The following is a 25,935-nucleotide window of genomic DNA, read 5'->3' as shown; positions in this document are numbered from 1 at the left end:
CTTTTTACTATTTAAATATAGCAGCAAAAATTACAGAAAAGGTTATGGAAGTTAATGTTGGCTTTGCTTTCTTCCACAACACAGTAGGATCACATATTTTAGTCACGAGTGTCAAACTCAACTACACAGGGGCCATAATCCCAAACACTCCTCAGGTCGCGGGCGATCAGGATAAACATTTATCCAACACTCTAAAACTAAAAATTTAAACTTCAAAAACGTAACCAGTGCAAGACAACATTGGGCCCTTAATAAGAACAGTGTAAACCGATCTGGAGGGCTTTATGCAATTACCCGGGGGCCGATCTGGCCCTGGGGCCTTGACTTTGGCTCATGTGCTTTGGAGGATTCACATGTATCAAACACAGATGTCTGTATTCAGTTTATGAGGAGTAAATGTCACACCTTCAAATGAGCTTAAACCCTTCTCTGGACTCTTCCACAGTTCAAGCTGAGCCTTCTAATATTTTTTTGACAGTTTGTCTGACTATTGGCAGAGTACTAGATACAGCTGGATATTGATTATAATTTTCAGAAACGATTCGATTCAATTCCAGTTTTTTTTCTATTCTTTCAATTCTTCAATTCTTTTTTGAGTTTACACATTTACACACATTTGTTTAGAAATACATTAATAATCTACTATATGTTATGAACTACATTTATATTAATCTGATCCAGATCACATCCTGTAAATGTATCAGTGAAATAATGAGATTGTTAATATCATCCAGAGTTACATGGATTCTCTAAAGGAGAAGTTCTAACTAAAATGTTCAGATCATTAACATTGGAAACATTGTTCTGCTTCTCCTGGAGGACGTTTCAGTTTGGCCACTAGGTGGCGATCGCGCTATAGCATTATACCTTATTCCAGAAGGAGAAAGAATGAGGAGAGAACAATGTCTTAGACTCAAATGATTACTTTAAAAGTATTCACTTAAAATAGTTTGGAAATTTCAAGTCTGTGAGTTTATAAAGATGTTCATTTAGTCAGAATGTATGTTTAGGTCGACCAACCGTTAGCGTTAGCCGTCCTATGGGAAATCCCATTATACATTAGCATCAAGCTAGCAGACTTGATGTGGTAAATCAATCTATGTTTTTATAAATTGATTATTGATCTATTAAGCTTAGATCAATTCAAATTGAATAATCAATTTTATCAACCCAGCTCTAGTACTAGAAAATATGTACTCCAAAATATAACATTCTGAAGGTTAATGCGTCTCCATGTTGCTTCATTAATCTTCTTTTGGAGAAAAACTTTAATAGATTTAACTTTTTAATTAGAGTTTTGTACAATAAATAAAAAGTGAGTCATCTAGTCTTGACTCGTCTCTTTGAGAGTCTCCCGCCTTTCAAAATGTAAACGTACAAATGTTCTCTCATGTATCAAACATATTTGTTTAAATAAAATTATGCTTTTCATTGTAATTTAAAATCTGAGGCCTACCTGGAGCTTTAAGTGTATGATAACTGACTTCTTATCATGCTTTAACATCAAGTATGAAGTCCAAGTGTACTCACTGATTGTGTTTTTACTCTTTTAAGACTAAGTGACCAGGCAGATTTCTTTCTCTTTTTCTCGGTTGGGACTTTTCCCCTCATTTCAGTGCATGTCCTTTTTTTTGCTTCACCTTGGAATTTTGATTCCCAGTGCAAAAGAAGTTTTCTTCTCTCATTTTGCAGTAAAATTGAGCTCTTTTCCTTCTGTGTCATGGGTGAAAAACTGGCTATCAGCCTTGGAATTCAGTCCCAGAGGATTGGCTGATGACTAAAACAGAGCGATTGCTGTTTCCAGTAGACCACCAGTTTTGTTTTACAAACAACAGGTTCAGTTTCAATCTTCTCTGCTTTTCCTACTGGTGAAAAAAGGATTAGGGTTAAAAATGTGTTGCATTCTCGTCTTTTCACTCATTTTTATTCCCTGTTTTCATGTATTTCCTTTTTTTGTTTGTTAGTATTTAAGTTCCTTCTCCCTTTTCCAGCAAAGGTTTTTAAGAGGCAGATGTTATCCTCTAACTGCTGTTTCTTAATCGTCTGTGTTCGAGTTCAGTAGTTGTCTGGCCTCTTTAAACTGTGCACATTTAAGTTTTCATCTCAAGCAAGCTAGAATTTGCCTGCAGCAGCATTGTGCACACAATAGATGTCAGTTTCAGTTTGGACTGAGACTGGAAAACAAAGCAGCCTGTTACAGCAGCTGGGAGGCTTTGCTGCTCTGAAGGTCGGTCCACCGTTAGAATTCACTATACCTGCTTTTAATGGTGGTGGTAGGACATGTTATTACTGCTATTACTGTTCAAGAAGACTGACAGACACAGTCCAAAGTCTCCATTTATATCAGCAGAAGTTTTTAGTTTTGCTGCTTGTCACTGTGTGGACTGAAACATTGTGAGTTTTGATTATCCCAGTTGTCGTCTGTGTTTTTAGGTTCAGCTGTGTGTGTCCATGTCAGTAACCTCGTTCTTTGTGTTGTGTCTGATGTACTACACCCTTTGTACTCTGTTTAAACATGCAAATACACCAATTACATGGATTTACTGACTTGGACTTGGGAGTAAATTGTGTCTCTGCAAGGTCAGCTGTTGGTCAGGGCTTTTCTTATGGAACATTATTGGATTCTTATCCTTGGCCAATCAATTGTTGCATGCACTGTAAAAAATGAAGCGTCAGATCAGGAGTGTCAAACTGCATCTTACAAGGGGCCAAAATCCAAAACACACCTTAGGTCGCGGGAACCAGGCGGCACGGCCAAAATGTAAATATCTCCTTTGAGGATGAGCGCGAGTACTGTGATAAACTTCAATGGATCCTGTCGTACTGTCAAACAGAAAAAGGTCCAGCTGCTTACTTCTTGTGGTTAAAAATAAATCCTGACTCCTCAACATCATCTGTGTCTCCCATTCATTCTAAGACATCCACAGACAGAGCCGGTAGCTCCTCCCACATGCGGCCGCGGCGTCAGAGACACATTTATTGACAGGCGACGAGCAGCAAATTCGCCGCGCGGCGAATGAGGGGCGGGGAACGCGAATTTGTTGAGCGAATTGCGTTCGGTTTGAACGTACATTTATGGGGCGTTTAGTTCATCAAAGTCTGAGAATCACCGACATTAACTGTCCACCATGAACATTTATCACCAGATTATGGGGAGAAATTCACAAAACAAAAATATAAAGTGGTTGAAGGAATTTGGGGCATGTGATTGGTCAGAGGGTTGATGGGAAGTTCTACAGTGGACTGTTGTTATTCATGTTTCCCTCTTTTAACTACAATAAGAAGCCTTTGCAGATTCAGACGGACAGCCACTGTAAAGACCTTTAAAATGAACAGAGCAGCACAGCTGATGAGTCCGACTTTATTCAGAACTTTTACCATCATTTTGTTGTAAAAACTTATTTCTGAATGCACAGAGTCATCCGTGTGATCTCAGTTTGACTTGTGAGAGTGTTTGCATTTTTACTGGGCGGCCTTTGCCCTACTTCTCTTCAATTACTCCAAAAATGCTGAAGCCTGAAATTCTCAAGTTGTTGAAAAAGTATTCTGTCGTCTAAACTATGATTACGATCAATCATCTCGGCGCTACAGTAGCACAGCCGTTCTTTCCTTCTGTTCTTGAATTCCAGTTAATGTGCAGCAGCGTTTATTGTGGTCGCGGCTGCTTTTCATGCGTTTCTGGTGACAAGGGCTTTCTGGGAAGTTCTCATGGTAATGTTATTATGTATGTTTATAAGTGCGTTATGGTTTTAAAAGTTTCCTTCTGTGCGGATATTGAAGAGAAGACCACAGCTATCCTCTCAGCAGCAAGCTCCATCTGGATGAAATCTTTTATTATTCAACTGCTTTTCAAAAGCCTTGGTTTTAAAATCTCTACTGGCATAAAGAACAACAACACCCAGATCAGGCAGTGACCTGCTGTCGACTTATTTCTTCAGGTTTTTCTTGTTTCTACGTATGTCTGACCCTGCAAGGATTTTCACCATCGGCTAGATTTCAGGGTTGTTGCTTTTCTTTAGATATTTATGTATATAGTCGTTGATCCTAACAGTTTTTCTTCTTTAAAGCAAACACACTAAAATATAATTAAATTAAACTTATTGAAATTTTAGATATTTAGTAATTGTAGCTTTTTTTCTGAAGCCTAATCTCATTCTTAACCTTTTGCTCATAAACTACTACAATAAACAAGATTTCTTAATAATAAATTCAGATTCATGCGCCCATGGTTTGATTTTTTTGTTTCAGTTCCTAATGTTTCCTTAATATTCATTTAAAGACACAATTTCTTCAATTATTAATGAGTGTATTTCACACTGAAGAAGGTGTAACTCTGGAGGACCAAAGTAACGCTGGTTTGAATGACCGGCCGTTGTTACAACTGCTCCTACCACGTTTCTGTTGTTTTGTTTTTTAAGATATTGCTGGTACACCTAAACTGATAATTCTTCAACATGGAGTCATTTAGATACAATACAGAGACTCCTATTTCCATTGGTGGTCTGTGGAATTCAGAGCTGAGCCTGCAGCCTTCCATCCTTGTTAGTGTGAACTCTTTAATGTTTCTACACCATCCTGTTATTTATGAATATTATTATATGGAGCAGTTCCATCATAAATTGATCATTTAATTAGACTGAATTCACTACAATTGCACCAATTGTAAAACAAGCTCTGTGCGTGCCAGTCTCCTCCCACTGCATAACAACTGCAACAAACATCAAAGGACAATTGACAACTCACTGAGAATAAGCAAATCCAACTTATTTAAAGATGAACTCCATCCATGAAGGAAGTCCAGGAGATCAGCAGGAGATTTCCCTGCAATGTCCTGCATGCAGGATGACGGTCATGTCTGTTTTCAGATCAAACCGCTGTGCTAAGCTGGAGAAGGATGCGTGCAAAAAGCATTTTCTGGTTGTTACGTCCACAATGGACAAACCGGCCCAGAGTCTAGGAGATAAATCAAAACTGGGACCAACGGGGTCACAGAAGGACCTAAAAAGACAAAGAAAGAATTAAGACTGGACAATAAATTGATTTTTATTGATTAATTCAAATTTGTTGTTTTAGACGATTCATTTTAGGGCTTTGTGACTGCTCACCTGTCCAGGTGTATCCTTCCTTCACCTGTCGGTGGCTGGGTTAGGCTCCAGCAGCCCTGTGACCCCGAAAGAGACAAAATGATTAAGAAGATGAATGAAACAGATCTATCTATTCAAACTTGAGGCATCAAACCACACAGTAAAATCTGTTGGAGGGCTGTAGCTGTAGAGCAGGTTAGTTTCGACACTCGTTCCAGTCAGAGACATGTCTCTCTTTATTAGAGCTCAAACTAGCAGTAGCTCTCAAAACTTCTGCTGCATTGTTCTACCAACATTTTACAGCTTACACTCGTGTTTCGGTATGTTTCCAATAAAGATGTTAAAATAAAAGAGTTTTTGTTGAATATATTCTGTCATTTGTAACTTTTGTTAACGAAAGTTAAAGGAAGGAGAAAAACAGGATTAGTTAGTTCCTCAAAGTTGCATCTATAGCTAACAAATTCAATCGTTCACACAGAAAACATCCCAATAACGAAACAACAAACATGTAACAATTAACACCACAAGCCTTTACGCCTGTGCAGATCCAGATTGAAGTATCTTAAATTATCAAGGAGTAACTGGTTGAATTGAATGTTTTTAAAAACAGAAATGACTGAACTCCACTATAGTAACCTGTTAGTAACAGTTTTTCAGTTCATATTCAGTAAAGTTGCTGCTTCTGCTTGTGTTGATTGTGTTATATCCTGTTCTTCATAAGGTCTTCTGCACATGCTCAGCACAGGCCTGGTTTTCCACTCCAGTCAGACACTACTTGGCTTGTCGTTCTTATTACTATTTCTCATTTCCAGAGTCATCGCTGGTATTCTCTCACTTGAACAAACAGGCCTCTCAGTCTGTGCCACCCAACGTTTTTATGTTACTGGCCTCATTTATCCCTGGCTTCATTCAGGATTAGTAAGATGTTTATCTTTCAGTTTTGTGTACGTGCATTTCTGGACGACATCTGTGTGCTGACTGAGCTGAAAAAGCTGAAATGCTCACTTTTCTCCAACCTTTAGGAGTTCTTTGCTTTGATGTCTGTGTTCTCAAATACGTATTTGAGTTGGAAGTATCTCGGCTTCATCTCAGCTTCAGTTGTTTGGGAATCTGACAGAAACAGCGTAAAAAATGCGGTTGTTAGGAAAAATCTCTCAACTAATTAACTTCTAGATAGGTCTGTCATTAGATTAAAGGGGGTGGAGTCAGTTGTGATTGGTTTGTCTGTAAACCTATTGTGACAATCAGCATTTATATCGCTGTCCTTTCGTAATGTAAAGGAGTACAAATTGACAAATTAGTCAACCCCCCGCCCCATAATGTTCGGCTTAACTTCTGTAATTTATTTTAAAATGAGCTATTCTACTCATAAGACATCACTCTGCCTGAACGGTGTAGTCTTCTGTCTCACCACAAGAGGGAGTTTCCGCTTTTAGAGCAGCTCAGAAGAGCGGAGTCTAGAACCCGCCCTGAAATGAAACAGAGACAGAAGCTGATTGTGTTCTAGTTGCTCACTAAATGCTTAACTTCACAAAAACAAAAAATCCACATTTGTTCCGGTCCTCCTTCCTTTACCGCTGCAGCTGAGTTCTGTGTCGGTCTCCGGCTCTGTGCCGTGTTGCATGTCACCGTGACAACAAGCCGCATCACGGATCAAATAGTCTGCTTTTTGTGAAAAAATGAGCTAAACCGAAGAAATAACAATAAAGTCTAAATATTGGTTGAATATTTATTTCTTTTGTAAATGACCCTGGCATAAGATGGATAATTCCCTTCAAAGTGTTCATTTTGAGAAATGAGTGCATGACGCCGAGGCCTGAACCGTCCGACGCTTCGCATCAGACGGTACAGGCCTCCGCGTCGCTCGTTCATTTCTCAGACGCTTGCATTATGCGATCTGCAATCTTGGTATCAAAACCTTCAGCTCATGAAGGACATTCCTGCTTGTACTTTTGGTATTCGTCTATTTTACGTTTATTTTACATAATTTGTGATTTTTCAGCCCCATTGAAAATGAATAGAACATTTTTCAAATTTATGCAACTAAAAACGTTCAGCATGTTCAGGACATCCATGCTTTTACTTTAACAGATGTAATTTTTTAAATTTTACACAAATTTCGCGTTTTTTTCCCCACTTAACTCTTCAGAAATTTGTGCAATCTCTACAAGTTATGCAAGTTTGGTATCAAAACGTTCAGCATGTTAAAGACACTAAAGCTACTCAGGTTTTTAGGCTAATTTTGAGTTTAGCTAACAGTTCAGCAACATGTTAACATTTTTGGCTAATTTGGCATCTAATTATGTTTTTTGGGTTAATTCTTAGTCAAGCTAGTATTTTAGCAACATTCTAACTAATTTGGCATCTCCTTAGGTTTTTTGGCTAATTTGGAGTTAAACTAGTATTTTCATGACATTATTCAGCAATTAAAATAGATGCATTCAGCATCTTCAGGAAACAGCTTCAACAAGTTCAGTGACCAAATTCAGCAGAAAGCATTCACATTGGCATTATTGCAGGTAATGCAACCTTTCTAGTTTTAATTGTTACTTCAAGTCCATAACTTCACCACACAGGAGCCAGCATTACTGTTTTATTATTTCTAGCACATTTCATCCAAGGAGGGAATTCAACGTGTTAAAAAATGCCAAGCTTTGCAGAAAAAAGAAAAGTAATTAAAGTATTGGGATATTAAGACACATTGTGGAAAAAGAACATGGACCATGCAGTGTTTTAGACAATGGTTGTAGAAATCCTTTTACGCTTTGACTTAATTACACAAACAGTTGGAGTTGAGTACTGTCGTCGTCTGGCTTGGCACTTGAATATGTGCACAACAGACCAGCTGAAAGCAGCTTTACCCGCTTCTGGTTCTGGCATGGTTCGAACAGCTGATGGCGTCCTCCAGAGCTCAAAGCTATGAAGGCTTGTGGACCAATCAGTGTTTGGGTCCACTACATGATGTGATTTATAAACCAGAAGCATACAGTTCATCAATTCTATATTTAACTGGTAGCCAGTCTAAATACACAAACCAGGAGTGATGCGGTCAGTTCTTCTGGGTCTGATTAAAACTCTGGCAGCAGTGATCTGCATGGGCTGCAGTTTTTTAATTTTCTATTTTGGCAGAGCAGAAAGAACACTATTGCATCTCGTCTGGACATGAGATCTCAGAGTCACTGTTTGATGGAGATGGTCAAAGCCGGATTTAGTCGTGAGCACTAAAACTTATTGTGGCTCTAATATTTCAACTCGTGGTCTTTATTCTTCAGTTCCTCTCCTTCTTTTTCCAAAAACAAAGAGTTTGATCTGCTGTTGGTGAATAGAAGGACGTTTGGCCACATCCATGAGTTTAGCTGCTCCAAGCAGCAGCAGTATTTCCTTGGAGCATGAAGATGAGTGTTGTCTTGAAGATAAGATCTGACACAGTTATTACTATTTCTATTGGATGCCAGTCAGGTTCATGATAGGGACAAAATGGCAAATAGGTGAAGACTGGTGCGTCTGGTTCCCCTCTCTGCCCTCCTCTAATGTTCTACCAGGAGGTTCTTTTAGCTGGAAGAGCTACCAGCTTCTCCACTAAAATGCTTGTTTTTGTGGATCTTACTGTGATCAAATGATCGACTGACTGGTTTCATGTCCCTGGAGACCCAGCCTTCCCCAACACTGGCTCCTCATCTGCCTTAAACATCACATATCACATATGAAATAACAGCATGATGGAGGGGTCACAGCTGCCCCCACCTCAAACATTCCAAACGTTTGGTTGACGGATTCTCCAGAGCCCACTTTCAGTGGTAGGGGTGTGGACTTCAAACAAGCTCACTCCTGATTGGCAGCAGTAGTTGCCATAGAAACGTGGATTCAGACTAACTCGGACCAGTCACTGCTTCCTGTCGTCTTCTAGCTCAAAATGGCAACTGAATTGACAAAGGTTCACTGGAGCCGGAAAGAAGTCATTTTATATGGGAGACGTCACACTCGCTCACTCCAGTTCTCTTATAGAGACAATAGGGAGAGCCAAGACAAAAACCACTAGGACAGTGTTTCTGAAATGAAACCGCGGGCCGCCGAGCGTCTCTGCCTGGTGCGTTCACTGAGCAATTTATCAGAGAAAATGTCAAATGCCAGAACAACTGATCCATTGTAACTGATTGAGGATTTTAGAGACTTTTTGTATTTTTCAATGATAATAACAATGTTTTGCAGATATACTTTTAATTTGAGTGACTTGATTAATGATAGTTGCAGCAGAAAGTTGTAGGGGGGACGCGAAAGGGTAAGTTCTTCAGAGGTGGGGTGTAAGAGAAAATAGTTGAGAAGCACACCAGGTGATCATGATACGAAGACCGGGGCCTTCCTGCTGTGAGGCAAAAGTACTAACCACGACTACCACCTTCCAGCCCAACAAAACTAATAATAACTAACAAAAGAATAAATCTTACCTGTCAATCAAAAATCATGTGTGAGAAGAGCTGTTGCACGTGAGTTTCAAAAAGTTCCCAGTTAACTCTAGATGTTGTTGGTCGTGTTAATTGGGATTTTTTTCCTTGTAAGTAGTTTTCAGCAGAAACTAATTGTTAAAGATTTCCAGTTTAGACAGAGGATTTCCTTAATAAAAAACATAGATATCAGTAATGGGCTTTTGTATTTCATTTGAAGTTTTGTTAATGAAGATTCTCGTTCATCAGGAGATATTGTCTTGAAGTTGAGACATTGTGTTTGGACTTATCGTCTTCTCTTCTTGAAACTCTTTTGACACTCATCCAAGTACCTTCATCCACATTACAGGCTTCATTTGAAGTTTTGAAGGTAGTAGTGTTAGGCAGATGCAGGGATTATATCACTCGGAGCTTTACCATCAAACTAATCAAGAAAGAGTAGCTGACGAATAGATCTTTGTTCCTTGTCTATCCAATTTAAAGTGTAAAGTGGAAAGCGTCCATTTGACAGAAGCTCATTTTAAACATTTTGCTTTGAGTAATGTACAAGAAGATAAGATAATCCTTTATTGGTCCCATAATGGAGAAATTAAAATGTTAAAGCATTACAGATAGGACTAGAATAAGAATACATTATTATGTACAGGTGTGACATTTCTGTCACTCTGCCCTGAAGACCAGAATCCAGAAGTCTTTACTGTACATATTGACACTGATGTATTGTGGGTACTATTTAATGAAGCTGCCAGTTGGGGACCTGTGAGGCGTCTGTTTCTCAAAATGGAGACTCAAATGTACTCTAATTATCTTCTTGCTCAGTTGTTCAGCACAGCCTCCCACTTCTCCCTCCACTCTGGTTAGGGCCTGTTTGTGCTGTTCTCTGAAGAGAATAATTCATACTGTGAAGGAAATCTTCAGCCCTTCTTTCATGGAACAACCTTCATTTCTAAGAACAATAATTAACAGTCGAGTTTCACATGAAAGTTCTCTTTTGGTCATTTAATTGATCCCACAAATGTGATCCTCCAGATCCTCAACCTACTCAAAGGAAGAAGTTTTATAACTTCTCTAAGTAGACAAACTGTTCTCAGCTGTGCTAACATGACTGCACCAGGATTTTCTATCGTCTGTTGACCTTCTGATACATGAGCAAACACAATGAACCATCAGAACTCTGGAATGATTGTTGCTGGAAATGAGCCTCTAGTCACCTGTGTAGATAATGGACCAAAACCAGACATTCACAACTAAAAAAGTCTTGTTTATTCATTTACCACATTAACAATAAATAGTGCATGTCTGATTATTTTAAATGTATCTTCATCGAAAAAATTGTGCTTTTCTTTGAAAAATAGGAACATTTTTTAAGTGAGCCAAAACTTTTGAACAGTAGTGTATATATATGTATAAAATGGTTATTTAGATATTTTTTTTAATTTAAAACCGATCATTTTCAATGTTAATAGGTATTCATCATCTCTCTGTTTGTCTGTAACGACGAAGGATGAGAGGAAATGTAAAAAAGTGAGTTCAGAGAGAGGAAAGATTGTAGTGAAAGTTGGGGGTTAAGAGAGGTAAGAGCCTTGACGTTGGGGTTGTGTATGTGCTAACATGAGGGTTTGTGTGGCTGTAAGACGTGGCAGAACGAGGCCTGGCCAACCAGCAGATCTGTTCCATATGTTTCCTGGAAACGGAGCAAGACTACGCCTCTTCACTCCACCCACAACCGAGGAGTCTTCATTTAAAATGACAGACGAGTGAAGAAACAAAGTGTTCACAGCGCTGACTTGCAGTGCTGCCGTTCTGCTCTGCCAATTTTCCTTTGAATGTTTTAGTAAAGATGGCAGCTGAGGGGATTGAAAAGACGGACAATGCAGTGGATTTAATGATAAATACACCAATCTTTGATAAATATCAACATTACAGAGGGATGGATTGCAAGTATATGTATCAGAGAAAACTCTTTGATTCTTTATGTTTAAGTTCATCAGAAGGCCTTTTAGCAGAACTTGGCCAATAGCTCAAACTTAACTTTTCAGAAACATCACCAGAGTGTTTTTCACTTGTGGCAGGACTGCTCCTGAATTCTTTCTGAGGTTGTTTATTTTTTCTTTTTTGCAACCGATAAAATTCATCCAGACCTTCCAAAACCTAAACAAATATTACTGACACCAGAATAAATCAACTTAAACATTAAATAACTTTCAACTTTCAATATTTTGTCAAAATTATACAAGTTAGAAATGAGCACAAGATAACAATCATTAATAACAATAAAATAAAATGATCTGGAGGGCCGGATCCGGCCCCCGGGCCTTGACTTTGACACATGTGGTGTAAGGTATGACTACAAGATTGATAAACCCTCATATTTAGGTCGTCCAAGTGCATCCAAAGAACTGAGCATCTTTGGATTAGCGTATAAAAATCTCAACCTTTCCATCTTCCTAAATCAACCTTTTAAACGCGATTGAATAAAAACTCAGCAGTTAAATGAAGAGTTGAAAGAGAACCTTCACAGATGTACTCTTAGAATGAAGAGTATCTAGAGCTTTCTGAACCGACTCAAACATGCTGCCCCAAAGCAAACGTTGGAGTTTTTGTGGCCTTTCTTTGTCATCTTGGTTATTGGTGGACAGTGACATCTAGTGGTAAATCAAATCAAATCAAACTTTATTTGTAGTTGAGTACTTTTCTGACTGAAGTAGCTCAAAGTGTTTTGAATACAAACATTTTCCAATTTTAACGACAAAAAAGTAAGAAAAGGAAAATTTAAGTAAAAAAAGAGAGAAACTAAGAGATTCCAGACAGACCTTCAGACATCTTTCTGTGGTTGAGATTGGTACCTAACAGGTATCTTAGTTTTATAGATCCACACTGGTGTTTATAGCATAGAAGGGGCTCTCTGTGTCCCCCTGCTCTAGCATGGGGGCGTCTATGGGCGTCGTTCCAGACCTGGTCTGGGGGGCTGATGTTTGGTTGCCCAGCAGGTGGATTCCCTTAAACTGCTACCCCACACAGGTGTCTGGGGGGGCCTGGTTGTCACTGGTACCTCACCTTAGGCGGGGGTCTTGGTGTGGGGGTGAACCATAGACTGTTTAATGACCGAATAACTTGACCCCTCCCCTCTCGTGTTCCAAACAGGAAGTACCTGCTGGCTCCAAGAAGCCAAAATCCCATCGACTTCTATAGAGAAATACACAGTTGTTACTCAGTCACTCTGTTGGTCAGAGTATCTTGATCCGATACCTTTTCTTAAAATCTTCTGGCTAATCCTGATTTTTTTATTTCATGATATTTGTTCTTTATTGCAAGATATTCAAGCTTGAAACTGACCAATCAGATGCCTCAATAAAAGCAAGTGCAGTTGAGAATCTGTTTCCCACCAGTTCCATTTTTATTTTTACAAGTCCAGTTTTAATGTATGCTAGTAGGGGGGATATATTGTGATATTAAGTCCTGCGATGCCCTGAGACAGACTGGCGACCTGTCCAGGGAAAACCCCGCCTTCACCCATCAGCAGCCGGGTTAGGCTCCGGCACCCCCGTGACCCCGTAAGGGAAGAAGCGGACAAGAAGATGAATGAATGAAGTCCTGTGATTGATTCTCAATGGTTCTCACCAAGTATTGAACTTTTATTTTTGTTTGAAGAGGCCGTAAAACATTATATATTTATCATCCTTTGGTGGGACGTTCCTTTGGAGGTAGATAGGGGGCGCCTGCTGCACCAACATGTCTGGCAGCTACTTAAATTATTTCATTTTTGTTCTGTTGTCTACAACAAATAGTGTCACTGCTGTTCATGTTTACTATTGTTAACACTGATTTTTTTACAGATAATTCAGATTCAGTTGGTGTCAATTCTTGTCAAAGACAGTATTACTGATTTGTACAAAAGTGTCTATTATTTTTCACACAAAATAAGACACACGTTGTTTATTATGATTGTGTTCAAGCTAAAACATGAATGAGGATATATTTTCCTAAAAAATACGTGTTCTTCTATATAAGCTATTAGAGATTTTTTTTTTTTTTTTACCAATTATCGCAGTATCACGATATGATCAATATCATGTATCACATATCACATCATATCTTTAGGTACCCAGTGATTCACAGGCTTATATAATATACACTTCTACTTAGGAAATGATGTTTTTAGGAGAGATCATTTTACAAAAGTAAAACTTGGAGCTTCTCCACTCATCCTTTGTGGTTATTAATTAATGGAAACATGATTTTCATTGTTGTTAAAGGCCTCGTGCAGTGGCATTTTTTTTTTTTAATTTAGAAAGTCAATGGAACTTGGAAAACGAATCTGATAAAAATATTCACTTAAAATGATCCAGCGCGGTTTTATTGATCATTTTATGGTCGTGCACAGCTTCAAATTTGGGCGATAGGTGTTGATGGGCGGGGGCTGCGCATGACGTCACCTCAGGGATCCCAGAGTGTAAACAACAATGGCGGACGGTTTGAGAAGCGACGTAGACCACGATTTAGCAGATATTTCTTTGGATGAAGGTGATGAGCCTTCATCAAACACGGGAATTTAACGACACAGGGTTCGGAGGGTGTACAGCCCTACCAGTTTGAACCGGAGGTTTCCTCATCTGAGGATACAGGGGCTTCGGATGACGATGGTGAAAGCTCATACAGCGATGGCGGGAGAAGAAGATCAAACTTGACTATTTAGAGAAAGTAAAAGTCGTAACAAGGTTTCCGTAGGTGAAACTGCGGAAGGATCATTACCGGAAAAGGAAAGGCTGGGCGTGGGCTGCCGCAGACGAGGGTCAGCTGCTGCTGATGCTGCGGCGACGGGTGGGCTCGCTCCCCCGCCGCTCTCTCGGCCTCCCTCTCCCGCGCGCAACCAACCCCCGTGCGGGTCCTCTTTTCAGACGGCCAGCGGGGTCCTCCTGCGCCCCGCGCGGAGGCCACCCCCGCCGGCCTCACGGCCCCGGGAGGGAGTAAAAACCCTTCGTGCGGGCTCGACCCACGGCGCCCCCCATGCCCGGCTCGGGGCCTCGGAACCGCAAACCCCCCTCAGCGCGGCGCGGCGGCCTCACCCTGGCTGTCCGGCGAGGCCCTCCAGGTGCACGTACACCCCCCGCGTTCCTCCTCCGGAGGGCCGGGGAGGGCTCCAAGCCTCCCCCTGACCGGGGAGCGCCCCTCTCCTTTATGGAAACGGGAAATTCATGAAGGGAGACCCCCTTCTTCGGCACATTACTGCACCCAAATACCACACTCCTATTCACCATTATCCCGTTCGAATCCCCAAATCCACGGCAGTCCAAATTCTATTATGTTAAGTAATTCCATGCCCAGAAAGTCATCACAACACTAGCGGATCTAGCTGGATGTTCCTGTACTGACGTCACACGACCTATGACCTACTTATCGGTGGCTGACCAAAATCTGAGCGACCGCGCTATCTTTGAACGCTTGAAGAGAGTGCACGGGGCCGCGGGTGACAAAATAATTATACGGGGTTCATTTGTGACATAAATACTAATGTTTTATTGCAGTTTAAGAAAAATCACGATCTTCACCGCACGAGGCCTTTAAGAATAATGAACACAAATCTTTCAAAAGTTTTGTTTATTCCATCTTCAAGATGAAACATTCTGAATCTTACTGGAGAACAGGAGGGAACATATTTCAAACAGAATTAAATGCATGACATCCTCACTGTAACATAAGACATACATGTTTATGGCATTCTGGGTTTATTTGGAGATCTTGAATAAATATAGCACCATTTCAGGGGTAATAACCATCATAACGCAGAAAATAACTCATCTGTTTGGAAAACAGAAGCAGGGTTTAAATGAAAACTTAACCAGTTACACATAGTCAGTCTGACCTCAGCCCTGCAGAGGCCACATTTACATTAGTGACATCACATGTTCAGTGTCTGATGTGAGACCTGGTTCAGTATTAGGGTGGATTTTGAGCCCCAGACTGAAGACATTCATTAGTGGTAATCTGATTACTTCTGCCCAGAGAAAACTTCACAGAACATTTAACAAAAAGTGTTCTGTTGATAGTTCATAGCTGTCAGGAGAGAGCAAATACACACTTCTAAAAGTTTTCTACACGACTAGATTAAATAATACATTGTTTTTTTAGTTTAAACCTGCGCTGGAGTAAACCAAAATAGCATCTGTGTCAAGAATAAAGTAACTAAGTGGTCTTATAATGCTAAAATCAGCATGGGGCATTGCATTCTTTGCTGAGGTGCAACACAGAAATCCCTTCAGGTCTGGTTGTGATGTTCAATTTGAATGATAATGCAGTTTTTTCCATTTCTTATGCGCTGTTTGTACCTCATGATTTCGTCCTTGACAATTATTCGTCCTGACAAAAAAAATGGGAATAAATTGGCTTGCATTTAATAACGTACCTAATAAGTATGAATATACATAATATACATAACTAATACAAATGTATCATATCTCATTGGGGAGAACTTTTTCTAAACACAAACTATCAGTCAAAACGATAAAACTCCATCCAGAATGTTGATTTATGATGGATTAAGCTCCTTGCTTATTCTGTCATGGTGAAAGTCACAGGTCTGTGCCAACTTTTCCCTATTTCTTTCTGAAATTGCCCAGATGTACAGCCCGCCGTCCGGTCGCACAGCGAAAGATAGCTGGTTGTATGTTCCAGTATTTAACGGGGTTGGCGAACAGGCTGATCCCTGTGTACGGGTTCTTCTTCCCGCCGGCAGAACTGGGACAGAAGTCGTTCATTCCCACGTAGCCAATTTTGTTATTATGAAGAAAGATCACCTGTGCAGACAGAGAAAGGAGCTTTAGTTCAGGATATCTAACATATTGTTATGAGACCAAAGAGAATTCCAGTCGGCCCTACCAACCCAAACAGGATTTTAGCTGCAGCTTTTGAAAATGGCTGCAAGATTTCTGTGTGTGTAAGATTTCCATTCTCTGCTGAGCAAATGCTTTAAAACCATTGCTGTTAATAGCAAAGTGGGGTCATTTTGACCATAGAGACATGTTACATAACATGTTTCTTTCAGCTTCTTTGACCTTCTGAGAAAAATGCAAAACAAAAAAAAAACAACCCAAAGGCAAAGCAGCTTTATTTAAGCATCTTTCAAACATTGATGTGAATGTGAGTGTGGCCCTGTGACAGACTGGAGACCTGTTCGGGGTTTACCACACCTTCAGCCACCACTAACCCGAAAAGACTGTCAGACCCGTGACCCCAACAGGGAGACAGCGGGTTAAGAAAATGGATGGATGGATGAACAGACGGATGGATGATTGATGGACGAAAAGACGGAACGACAAAAGGGTTGATGGATGGTAAATGGCGTATACTTCTACAGCGCTTTCTACCTCCTTCGAGGGCCCAAAGCGCTTCACAGTCACAGACCCAAGGACACATGGGCGGGCAAGGCGGGAGTCGAACCCGCAATCTTCCGATCAGAAGTTGACCACCCTACCGCTGCACCACGGCTGCCCCATGATGGATGGTTGGATGGACGTGTGGATGGACAGATGGACGAACAGACAGTTGGATGGACGGACAAAAGGATGGATGGACTGATGGACATACAGATGGATGGATGTATGTACGGATTGGCGAATGGATGGACACATGGATGGATGGAAAAACAGATGGATGGATGGACAGATGAATAGACAAATGAACAGACGTATGAATGGACGGATAGACAAATAGACGGACGGATGGATGGACGAACTAACAGACGGATGGAAGTTTCAAAGACAAAGGTAATTCTAAATGTCTCACAGGAGTGAGTGGATTCAGTGGATTTAGTTTCTAAATATCACTTTGAAAATGACTTGAATGTGTTCTGAATTCCTGGCGTATTTCTGTAAATCATTCTGACAGCATTTTGTCTCAGGAAGGGACGATGTGGGACCGCGGTAGTTTGATCCACAGTCCAGAAACAGAAAGCTTTTCTGTCGTCTTTCTGCACATTCCTCTTCCCGCACAGACACTCTCACCTGGAGGTAGCGAAGGCTGTTGAGGCCCGGTGGGACCTTTTTCAGACGGTTATGGTCCAAATGGATCTCACGGATGTTAGGAATACGGGCTAAGCTTCCGTTCTCCACAAACTTGATCTGGTTAAACGCCAGCCCTAACCTGCAAAAATGGCACATTGGTGATGTATCGGTCTTCACTCATGAGTCAATAATGCAGACGGAAACAGGATTCACATTTCTTAGTTTCTATGTGATCAGATTGATGTTTTTCCTGTTAACTCAGGCTGAGAGACACTTCTCAAATGTTTAATGAAACTTCCAGTTTGTCCCCAAACATGATCACTTTGAGGGACATGCTGTCACTGACCTCAACTTTAAAAGAAATCTATATTAAAAGGTAGTTCATACCTTTAAAACTCAAACTGTTTCAGATTCTTACCTCTGGAGGTTCTTATATCTAATGAAGTCTTCCACCTCCACCTTTGCTATCTTATTGTAGTCCAGGCTCATCTCTGTGATGGATGATGGGAAGTCTGGTTGGTAGAGCAAAGACCAAGTAAAAATCTCCTTCATTGACTGAATCCTCCATCATTGCAGTGTGGTTTTATTTGAACATTCTGGTCATAAAGTTGTGATGTTTTACCTTTTGGCACAGATGTTAGCTTAGCCTCTGCTATTCCGATATACAGAGTGGATAAACCGTCAAAGGCTCCAACCTCAATTCCACTGTTGGCCAAAGGGTTTGCTCCCAACTCTGTTTGGAAAAGCACAACATCTGTGAAGCATTCCTGGTTTCATAGTAGAGCTGCCACAAACGATTATTTTAATAGTCGACTAATCACCGATTATTTTTTCCGATTAGTCGACTAATCGGGTCATGTGCAAACTGGATGTAAAGCATCTTAACCATAATTAGCTTTAAATTAACTTAAAACTAGATATATAGCATTACCTGGAATAAAGCTAGTGTGAATGCTGTGAGCTGAACTTGGCTGCTGAAGATGCTAGTGCTGATAGTTGAAGAGGCTGAAATTGATAATTAAAAACACTAAAGCTGATAGCTGAAAATGCTGAAGTGGATATCTAAAAACACTGAAGCTGATGGCCAGCTAAAATATTTGTTACATGCAAAATTAGCCTTAAAAACTGAAAAAAGCCTAAATTAGCCAAAATAGCTAACATGCAGCTGAAATATTAGCTGAACTTCAAAATAGCTTAAAAAAAGCCTATATTAGCCAAAACAGCTAGCATGCAGCTGAAATATTAGCTAAACTCCTAAATAGCTTAAAAAAACAAAAAAAGCCTAAATTAGCCAAAATAGCTAGCATGTAGCTTAAATATTAGCTGAACTCCAAAATCTTAATAAATGCCAAAATAGTCCAAAAAGCTAACATAATGCCATTATAACTTTCAACTTTACTACACTCTGACTCCATATAATATAAAGAAACGACTAATCGACTATTAAATTAGTCGTCGACTATTTTAATAGTCGATTAGTCGACGATTAGTCGACTAATCGTGGCAGCCCTATTTCATAGAGAGCAGAACATGAAGGTGTTTATTCAGATTCAGTGAATTCTCTTCATTTCTGCTTAGAATGTAAAACGGCTGATAAACATTATCCACTGTTAAAACACAAGAGTTAGAATTTTAAAGTGATAGTAAAAATGACAGGAATCGTGCAGCTTCTGTTGTTTTGGTTTTTATATTGAAAAGTTGGAGTGGCGTTGAATTGTTTTAACTGAAAAGTGATTCAAATGAAATTAAAAATCAGTTTAATTTTAAAGTAACAGACTGTGATCAGCCCACTTTTGGTTTTGTTTGTCCTAAAGTTGTTAAAACATGGCAGTGAATGGATGTTGTATCTGGGGTTCCTGAAATCTTGTAACTCATTTCTTAACAAACCGTTTGAAGAAGAACCCTGTTTTTTGGTCAAGATTGTGTCTGACCTAACACGTGCAGTTTCCTCAGGCCGTCGAAGGCGTTCTTCTGGATTCTGTTGATGTTGTTCTCATGAAAGCGCAGCTCTATGACGTTGGGGGGCAGATTAGCAGGGATCTCCGTCAGCAGGTTGTAGGAGAGGTACAACAGTCTCAGGTTGTCCATGTTCTTGAAGGCATTTGGATGAACTTTAGAGATCCGGTTGTTGATCAAAAACAGGCCCTGTTTGGAGGAGAAAGAAAAGTGACGGGACATCTGTAACAACTGTAAAAGTGGAAAAGTCTGTTATTGTCCTGCTTATGCCAAAGCTGGTGTCCTTTATGATAGAAAACAAAAAAACACTCAACCGGCTGGTAATGATTTAAAGAAACTTAAATGTTTAACTCTCTAGAAGGACCTTGAATTAACATAGAAAGGCAAGCCCCTCCCCCTGCCTCTATAGGAGGTTTTGTACACAGATTACTTCCAGTCCTTCATTTGTTCCTCATTTTGCTTGAGTGAAAGATTTGCTGCCAACTTTTTAGAGGCCGGCTCCATTTAGCATTACAGAACAAAGCATTCTCACATAGAGCTTGTGCAGGCCTTTAAAGTCATCCTCTTTGATCTCTGTGATGTCATTGTTTTGAAGATCGATCATCACGGTGTCTTCAGGAATCTTCTCAGGAACGGATATCAGACCTTTTGAGAAAAAAAATCGGATTTAAAATGATGAAAGAAGAAAGATGACTCCAGGAAAACTACTGGATTCGTATGGAGGTTCAGAGATGAACGATAGGATTTGGTTTAAGCAGCAAAATGTCCTTCCACTGTAATTTTATCACTCAGTGAAAAACATGAGAAACATTTTTAGAAGAAACATGATTATTAATCATCTGTTATGCTTTGAATTGATTTGTATTGATTTATGTGGAGGATTTTTTCCTGATTATAATTGTCTGAGTATATTTAGATTTTTGGTACTTATTAATATAAATGACTTGTCTGTGGATATTTGAAATTGAATTACATCTCTGATCCTAATGATCCTAAATAACCTGAATCTATGATTGTTGGGTATAAATATTTGATATTAAGTCCGAACCGGATGCTGATAATTCATGTAGAGAAAATGGTCGCTTCCTTCGCTTCCTTCACTTCCTTCGCTTCCTTCACTTCCTTCACTTCCTTCGCTTCCTTCGCTTCCTTCGCTTCCTTCGCTTCCTTCACTTCCTTCGCTTCCTTTGCTTCCTTCACTTCCTTCGCTTCCTTCGCTTCGTTCGCTTCCTTCACTTCCTTCGCTTCCTTCGCTTCCTTCACTTCCTTCGCTTCCTTCCCTCTCAAGCGATCAGCTTGTGATTTATTACGTAAGATGTTATTTTACCATTAATTCAGTCATATTATGGAGAGGACCCAACAAATGTGCTTACATTGAAAGCACAAGCTGTTTTATAAGCAGACCTGTCTTGAGTCAAAGTCTCACAGTGAAGTCATAAGGCCATGACTATTATTGGGGGGTAGGAAGATAACAGCAGATTTTGGGAGGGGCCTCTGCTCAAACACAAGACGGCGCCTGAAAAACTCTCTAGCCGGAAGCGGAAATGTCACAACTTAAGCCGGTTGCATGAGTTGAAATTTCCTAAACTGTAGGAAACCCTTTTTAAAAATGATATTTTAAAACTTTTCAGAACTATCAACTTTTAAGCTTCTAAATGTGAATAAACTGTAAATGTCTAACAGTTTAGTGTGTAAGATGAGCTTCAAATGAGACAGAGAACATTCATCGTTTTATTCCTTTTAAGTCAATATTAATGTAAGAGCCATTTTGCCATATTTCTGTTTCGTTTTTATTTAATTTCAACAGCTAATAATCTAATATTGTGGTGTGTTTGTTTAATTGGTGGAACAGGATTTGGAGGAGTGTCTGTTATGACATCATGTGATTGGCATACGCCGATTCTCGAGCGCCATATTTTTTCTCTGTGTCCAGATTCTTTTATATTTGGGTGTAGTTAATACTATCTGGCTGTTACCTTGGTCAGAACACTGGACCACCTGAGGTAAACAACGACAGTTAGCTGGACAGTCCTCATCGTCATAATCATCATCATCTTCGTCGTCGTCGTCGTCGTCGTCATCCGAATCCGCCATCATGATGTCGTGGTTCTTCATCAGATCCATGATGTTGACCGGCTGGTAGGGTTTTGTGTTGCCCAAAGACAGCAGGCAGAGCAGGAGGAGAACTCTCATGGTTCTTTGGACTCTGGTTGGTTGAACCGTAGCAGGAAGATCTGTAGAGAAACAGCGCTCAGGTTACCGGACTTTCCAACGCACTCCGAGCTCGTGAGCCACTCCTACGTTCTGTCAACACGATGAAAATACATCGGAAAGAAAAGTAACATGCAGGAACAACAACAAAGAGGCTCTTTGACTAAACGGTGAAGAAGCTCATCTGCATAGAAAGGAAGTTTAAGATACTTCCTCTTTCAGGGTTTTGAAAAGTCTTAAAAAACATTGAATTTATGAATTTGGAAATAATACCTTAAAAAGCCTTAAAATAGCTTGAATTTTTATATCTGAACTTTAAAAAATTTTGCTGTTTTAAATTTCCCTGTTTCACATTTAATGTCAAAAGTTCAATTTTTTCAACTGAGATGATTTTGATCCAATGATGTAAATAAACATCAGGAACACCAGCTGTTATGCACTAGTATAACACTAGTAAAGCATCAAGGCACAGACCACAAACAAGATAAGAACCGACAGTTTTGGTCAGAAAATTTAGATTTTTTTTCCCTAAAATTTCAATTTTTAAAAATGGGAATATTTAAAAAAAAATGGAATTAATAAAACATGAAATTATTAATCAAATGGGAAATAGTTTTAGAAATGTGTCTTAATTTTTGACATGCATGGCCTTTAAAAGATCTTTAAGGTTTTAATTTGAACTTGAAGAAACCTTTTGGAACCCTGCTGTTTATACTAGAGTTGTGATGTTCTTCCCAAACGTTGGTGGAATCATGATTCATGAGGACCCAGCAGTCCAAATGTGAAAACCAACTGTTCACTATTGAGCTGAGGTCTCACTGCAGAGCTGCTGCGGGTTGTGGAAGGTTTTTTCTTCTGAATCAAGAAGTCCAAATCCACCTCAGACGGACTGTTTCTCTGGACCCCATGCTGGATTTGTTTCAGGATTCTTTTCACCACTTCTAAATAAAACCAACTAGTCCGCCTGTCTTCAAGACGTTCCTTTTGGATTCTCTGAATGGAATAAAAAAAGGGGTCACAGCCTGAAGAAATAATTCAGAAGCATCTTTGGAGAGTTTTGAACTGTGTAACCATAAGAATACTGAACTAACAAAAGAGTCGAATTTAAACATCACCAACTCGTCTATATTTCTTTAAGATCTGCTGTCATGTTACACTGAAGAGTGAGGTGTGTGAGGCAGAAGGACCTGGTGCTTTTCAGTTCATATTCATCTCCTCCACCTACACAGGATGCTGGAGGATTCTTTGGTAACCTTTGAATCTTGGTCTGGATTTCTTCATGACTCACTTTGTAGACCGATTGACCTTCATTATCCTCAGTTCAGCTCCTCCACATTATTCAGCTCCTCCACATTATTCAGCTCCTCCACATTATTCAGCCGTCACATGAATATCATAACACAGAGGTTTTAAAGGTTCTTCCTAACTAACAGAGGCTTTGTTTAGTGATGAACCACAGGTTCTCATTATTAACCCACTAATCAGACATCAGGCATCATGATTTTATATGGGTGGGATTGGGGCTGGATATTGATTATCATTTCCAGAAACGATTCAATTCGATTCAGCAAAGCCTGGATCGATTAGATTCTGATTGTTTTTTTATTCTTTTGATTTTTCAGTTCAATTCTATTTTGAGTTTACACATTTATACACATCTGTTCAGAAATACATTAATGATCTACTATATGATTTGAATATATTTATATTAATCTGATCGAGTTACACCTTATTCCAGAAGAAGAAGAAAGAATGAGAAAAAAAAACTGTGTTTTAGAGCAAAATTGGTTACTTTACAATATTTCCGTAAAAGAGTTTAGAAAATTCATATAAAGATGTTAATTTACTCAGAATGTGTGTTTAAGTCGACTGAGTGTTAGCATCAGCGGTCCTATGGGATCTTCCAATATACGTTAGCAGACTTTAGTTTTATGTGCCAGATCTATCTCTATTTTTATGGATTGGTTATTGATCTGTTAAGTTTAAAGCGATTCAAATCGATTCATGATTTTATCAGCCCAGCCTTAGTTGGGATGTAGACTTTTAGAACAAAGTAGGCTTTTACCCTGGAGTGGGCAAACTATGGCCCGGGGGCCACATGTGGCCCGTCAAACTATTTAAATCTTATACCCTGTATATATATATATATAAAACCAAAAACAAAACATGTGTTCTCTAATGAGGTGGGTTACCAAACCCCCCCCATTCATCTGCTCTCGGTCCGGCCCCTCTTTGTGGCCCACAAATCGAAACGTTTGCCCCCCCTCCCCGCTTTGGCCCACAGTCCTCCATACTTTTCCAGGCCTGCCCCCTTTTACCTTCTGATTAAAGAATGCATTACTAAAACAGAGCCCGAGTTCCTGGGGGGTTCACCTTCAGAATGTGCTGCTCTTATTTTCTGCTGGTGTTTCCATCAAGCTATAAAACCTCCGCTGGAAATCAGTTTTTAGGGCCAACATAAATGTTGGTGCAGCCCTCACCCGTTCACGGCTGCAGTGATCTGCAGAAGGATTTATGCATTTCTGTCTGTCAGACTCTCAAAGAGAGGCTGAGATGGCTTCGGTTGCGTGCTTCTGCCAGCAGTGATGGATTCTGAGCCCCTCCGCCGAATGCTCGGTCCCCCCACAAATATGTGCTGGTGGTTGAACATCCTGCTTTGACAGCAAATGCTGCTCTGCAGCCGGACCCTCTTCCTCCACATTTACCACAAACGCAGCTCTTTTCTTCATGGCTGCTTTAGAACTTGGCAGCCAGCGTTACATTTCTGCTCTTTCCATGTCGTTTGCTTATTTTCCCCCTGAGACTATTAAGGCTAGAGAACCAACATCATTAGCGCGACTCCCCAGAGATCAGCTGTTTGTTATAAAGATGTAACGCTCTGGAGAACACATCCAGAAACTCGTGTCCATCTGCTTTCTCCATCAGGACTGCTCCCTGTCTGCTTCCCCACGAGTTTGGAAAAGTAGTGTTTCTTAATGTTAATGTCCTTTAAAAGAAGTCAGAAAAACGTCTTTAAACTCAGAACAAAGTAAAGACATGAGAAGAGCTGAACGGACTAGATAAGTTCACTGTAACTGATCTCACTTTATGAAAAATCTTACAAATATTTATGATATATTGAATTTTTTGCTGATGAGTTGTAGTAACAGCTTCACATGGAATTTTACTTTATTGGGAATTTGGATGAAAAAGTTTCAATTTGAAGATAAATAACAAATCGATTCATTTTAAAACTAACTATATATTTTCTTTAGATCACAGTCTGCCCTCTCAGAATTCATTCCTGATTTTTAAAATAAAACCACAAAGAGATCTGAGGGAAAGATCTTCACTTGTGCAGAAGCATTTTAAACTCCATCAGGAAGCGCAGACACTGTCCTACCTTTGCTGTCAGGTGAGTGTCTTCGCAGCAGGAGCAGCTTTCAGGCTTGAAGGTGGATCTTCAGTCTCAACATTCCCAGTAAGTGAAGAGCAGCATCACCGTCTAGCTTTTGATGGAGAAAAAAAAAGTTTCCCTAACACCCCCACTGACGGAGACCCTCCTTTGTCGGATGAGAGGCTCCGGAGTCTGAGCTACCGTTCCGTCTGCGCGTCTCAAGCTCGCGTTTGAAAGGACATTGTTGGGCCCTGAGTCACGTCGTCTCATCGGCAGCTTTGAAGTGATGCCAGGATGGTCGGCTTCAGACTCTCCTCACTCAGGTTTTATATGGAACACGCTGGTAGGTCTGCCCCTCCCTTCATGGCCCGTTGCCACATTAGATGATTTACTGTGTATCCTTGATAATATTCACAACACTCGGCTCCCATCGGCCCCTAACGAATATCAAAACAGCTGCAGTTTTCCTCTCTTTTCTGCTGCTTCAACTCCTGCAATAACAATCCTTTTGTGTAGATTTAAATCCGTGATTGTGCTTCATCACACACCGTTACACTCAGACTAACTCCTGAAGCATTTCCCCATGGAAGGAAAACATGGTTCTCACTAAGGAGGAGGTAATGGTTTCCTAAAGAATGTTGTCATGGTGTTAAAGCAGTTGGAAATAATGATTGTTTAGTCAGCATTCTCACTACAGTGATTCTCCGGATCCTCTCTCTACGTTTTCTCTACATAAAAACTCAACCAGACTTTCAGAGATTTCAACAATCTTCGTATCAAAACGTTCAGCTCGTTGAGGACATTACTGCTTATTCATAAACTTTATAGTTTTTGAAATATTGAGCAAAATATGCCACGTAGAAAAT

General features: G+C 40.0%; 2 protein-coding genes across 7 annotated transcripts in view; one reads left to right on the top strand and one right to left on the bottom strand.

Moving 5' to 3' along the window:
• The window catches only part of LOC112144994 (centromere protein P), a 121,298-nt gene that overhangs the window by 57,254 nt on the left and 38,109 nt on the right, over positions 1–25,935 (top strand). The window lies entirely within an intron of this gene.
• aspn (asporin (LRR class 1)) lies at positions 15,100–25,379 on the bottom strand. Of its 2 annotated transcripts, XM_024269944.2 has the most exons (8): positions 25,076–25,379; positions 21,459–21,716; positions 20,015–20,127; positions 19,458–19,671; positions 18,149–18,259; positions 17,945–18,038; positions 17,527–17,665; positions 15,101–16,320 (listed from the first exon to the last, which is right to left on the bottom strand). In XM_024269944.2, exons 2-8 carry the CDS (start codon positions 21,673–21,675, stop codon positions 16,120–16,122), a joined length of 1,089 nt encoding a protein of 362 aa, XP_024125712.1. In that variant the 5' UTR covers positions 21,676–21,716; positions 25,076–25,379; the 3' UTR covers positions 15,101–16,119. The 2 variants fall into 2 exon arrangements, with proteins under 2 accessions (XP_036067994.1, XP_024125712.1); XM_036212101.1 differs by lacking the exon at positions 25,076–25,379 and having other exon boundaries at positions 15,100–16,320; positions 21,459–21,683.

Source organism: Oryzias melastigma, linkage group LG5 (genome assembly GCF_002922805.2).
Source record: "Oryzias melastigma strain HK-1 linkage group LG5, ASM292280v2, whole genome shotgun sequence".
NCBI lineage: Eukaryota > Metazoa > Chordata > Actinopteri > Beloniformes > Adrianichthyidae > Oryzias > Oryzias melastigma.
Note: the sequence above shows the minus strand (reverse complement) of the source record. Positions and strands in the feature narration are given on the sequence as shown.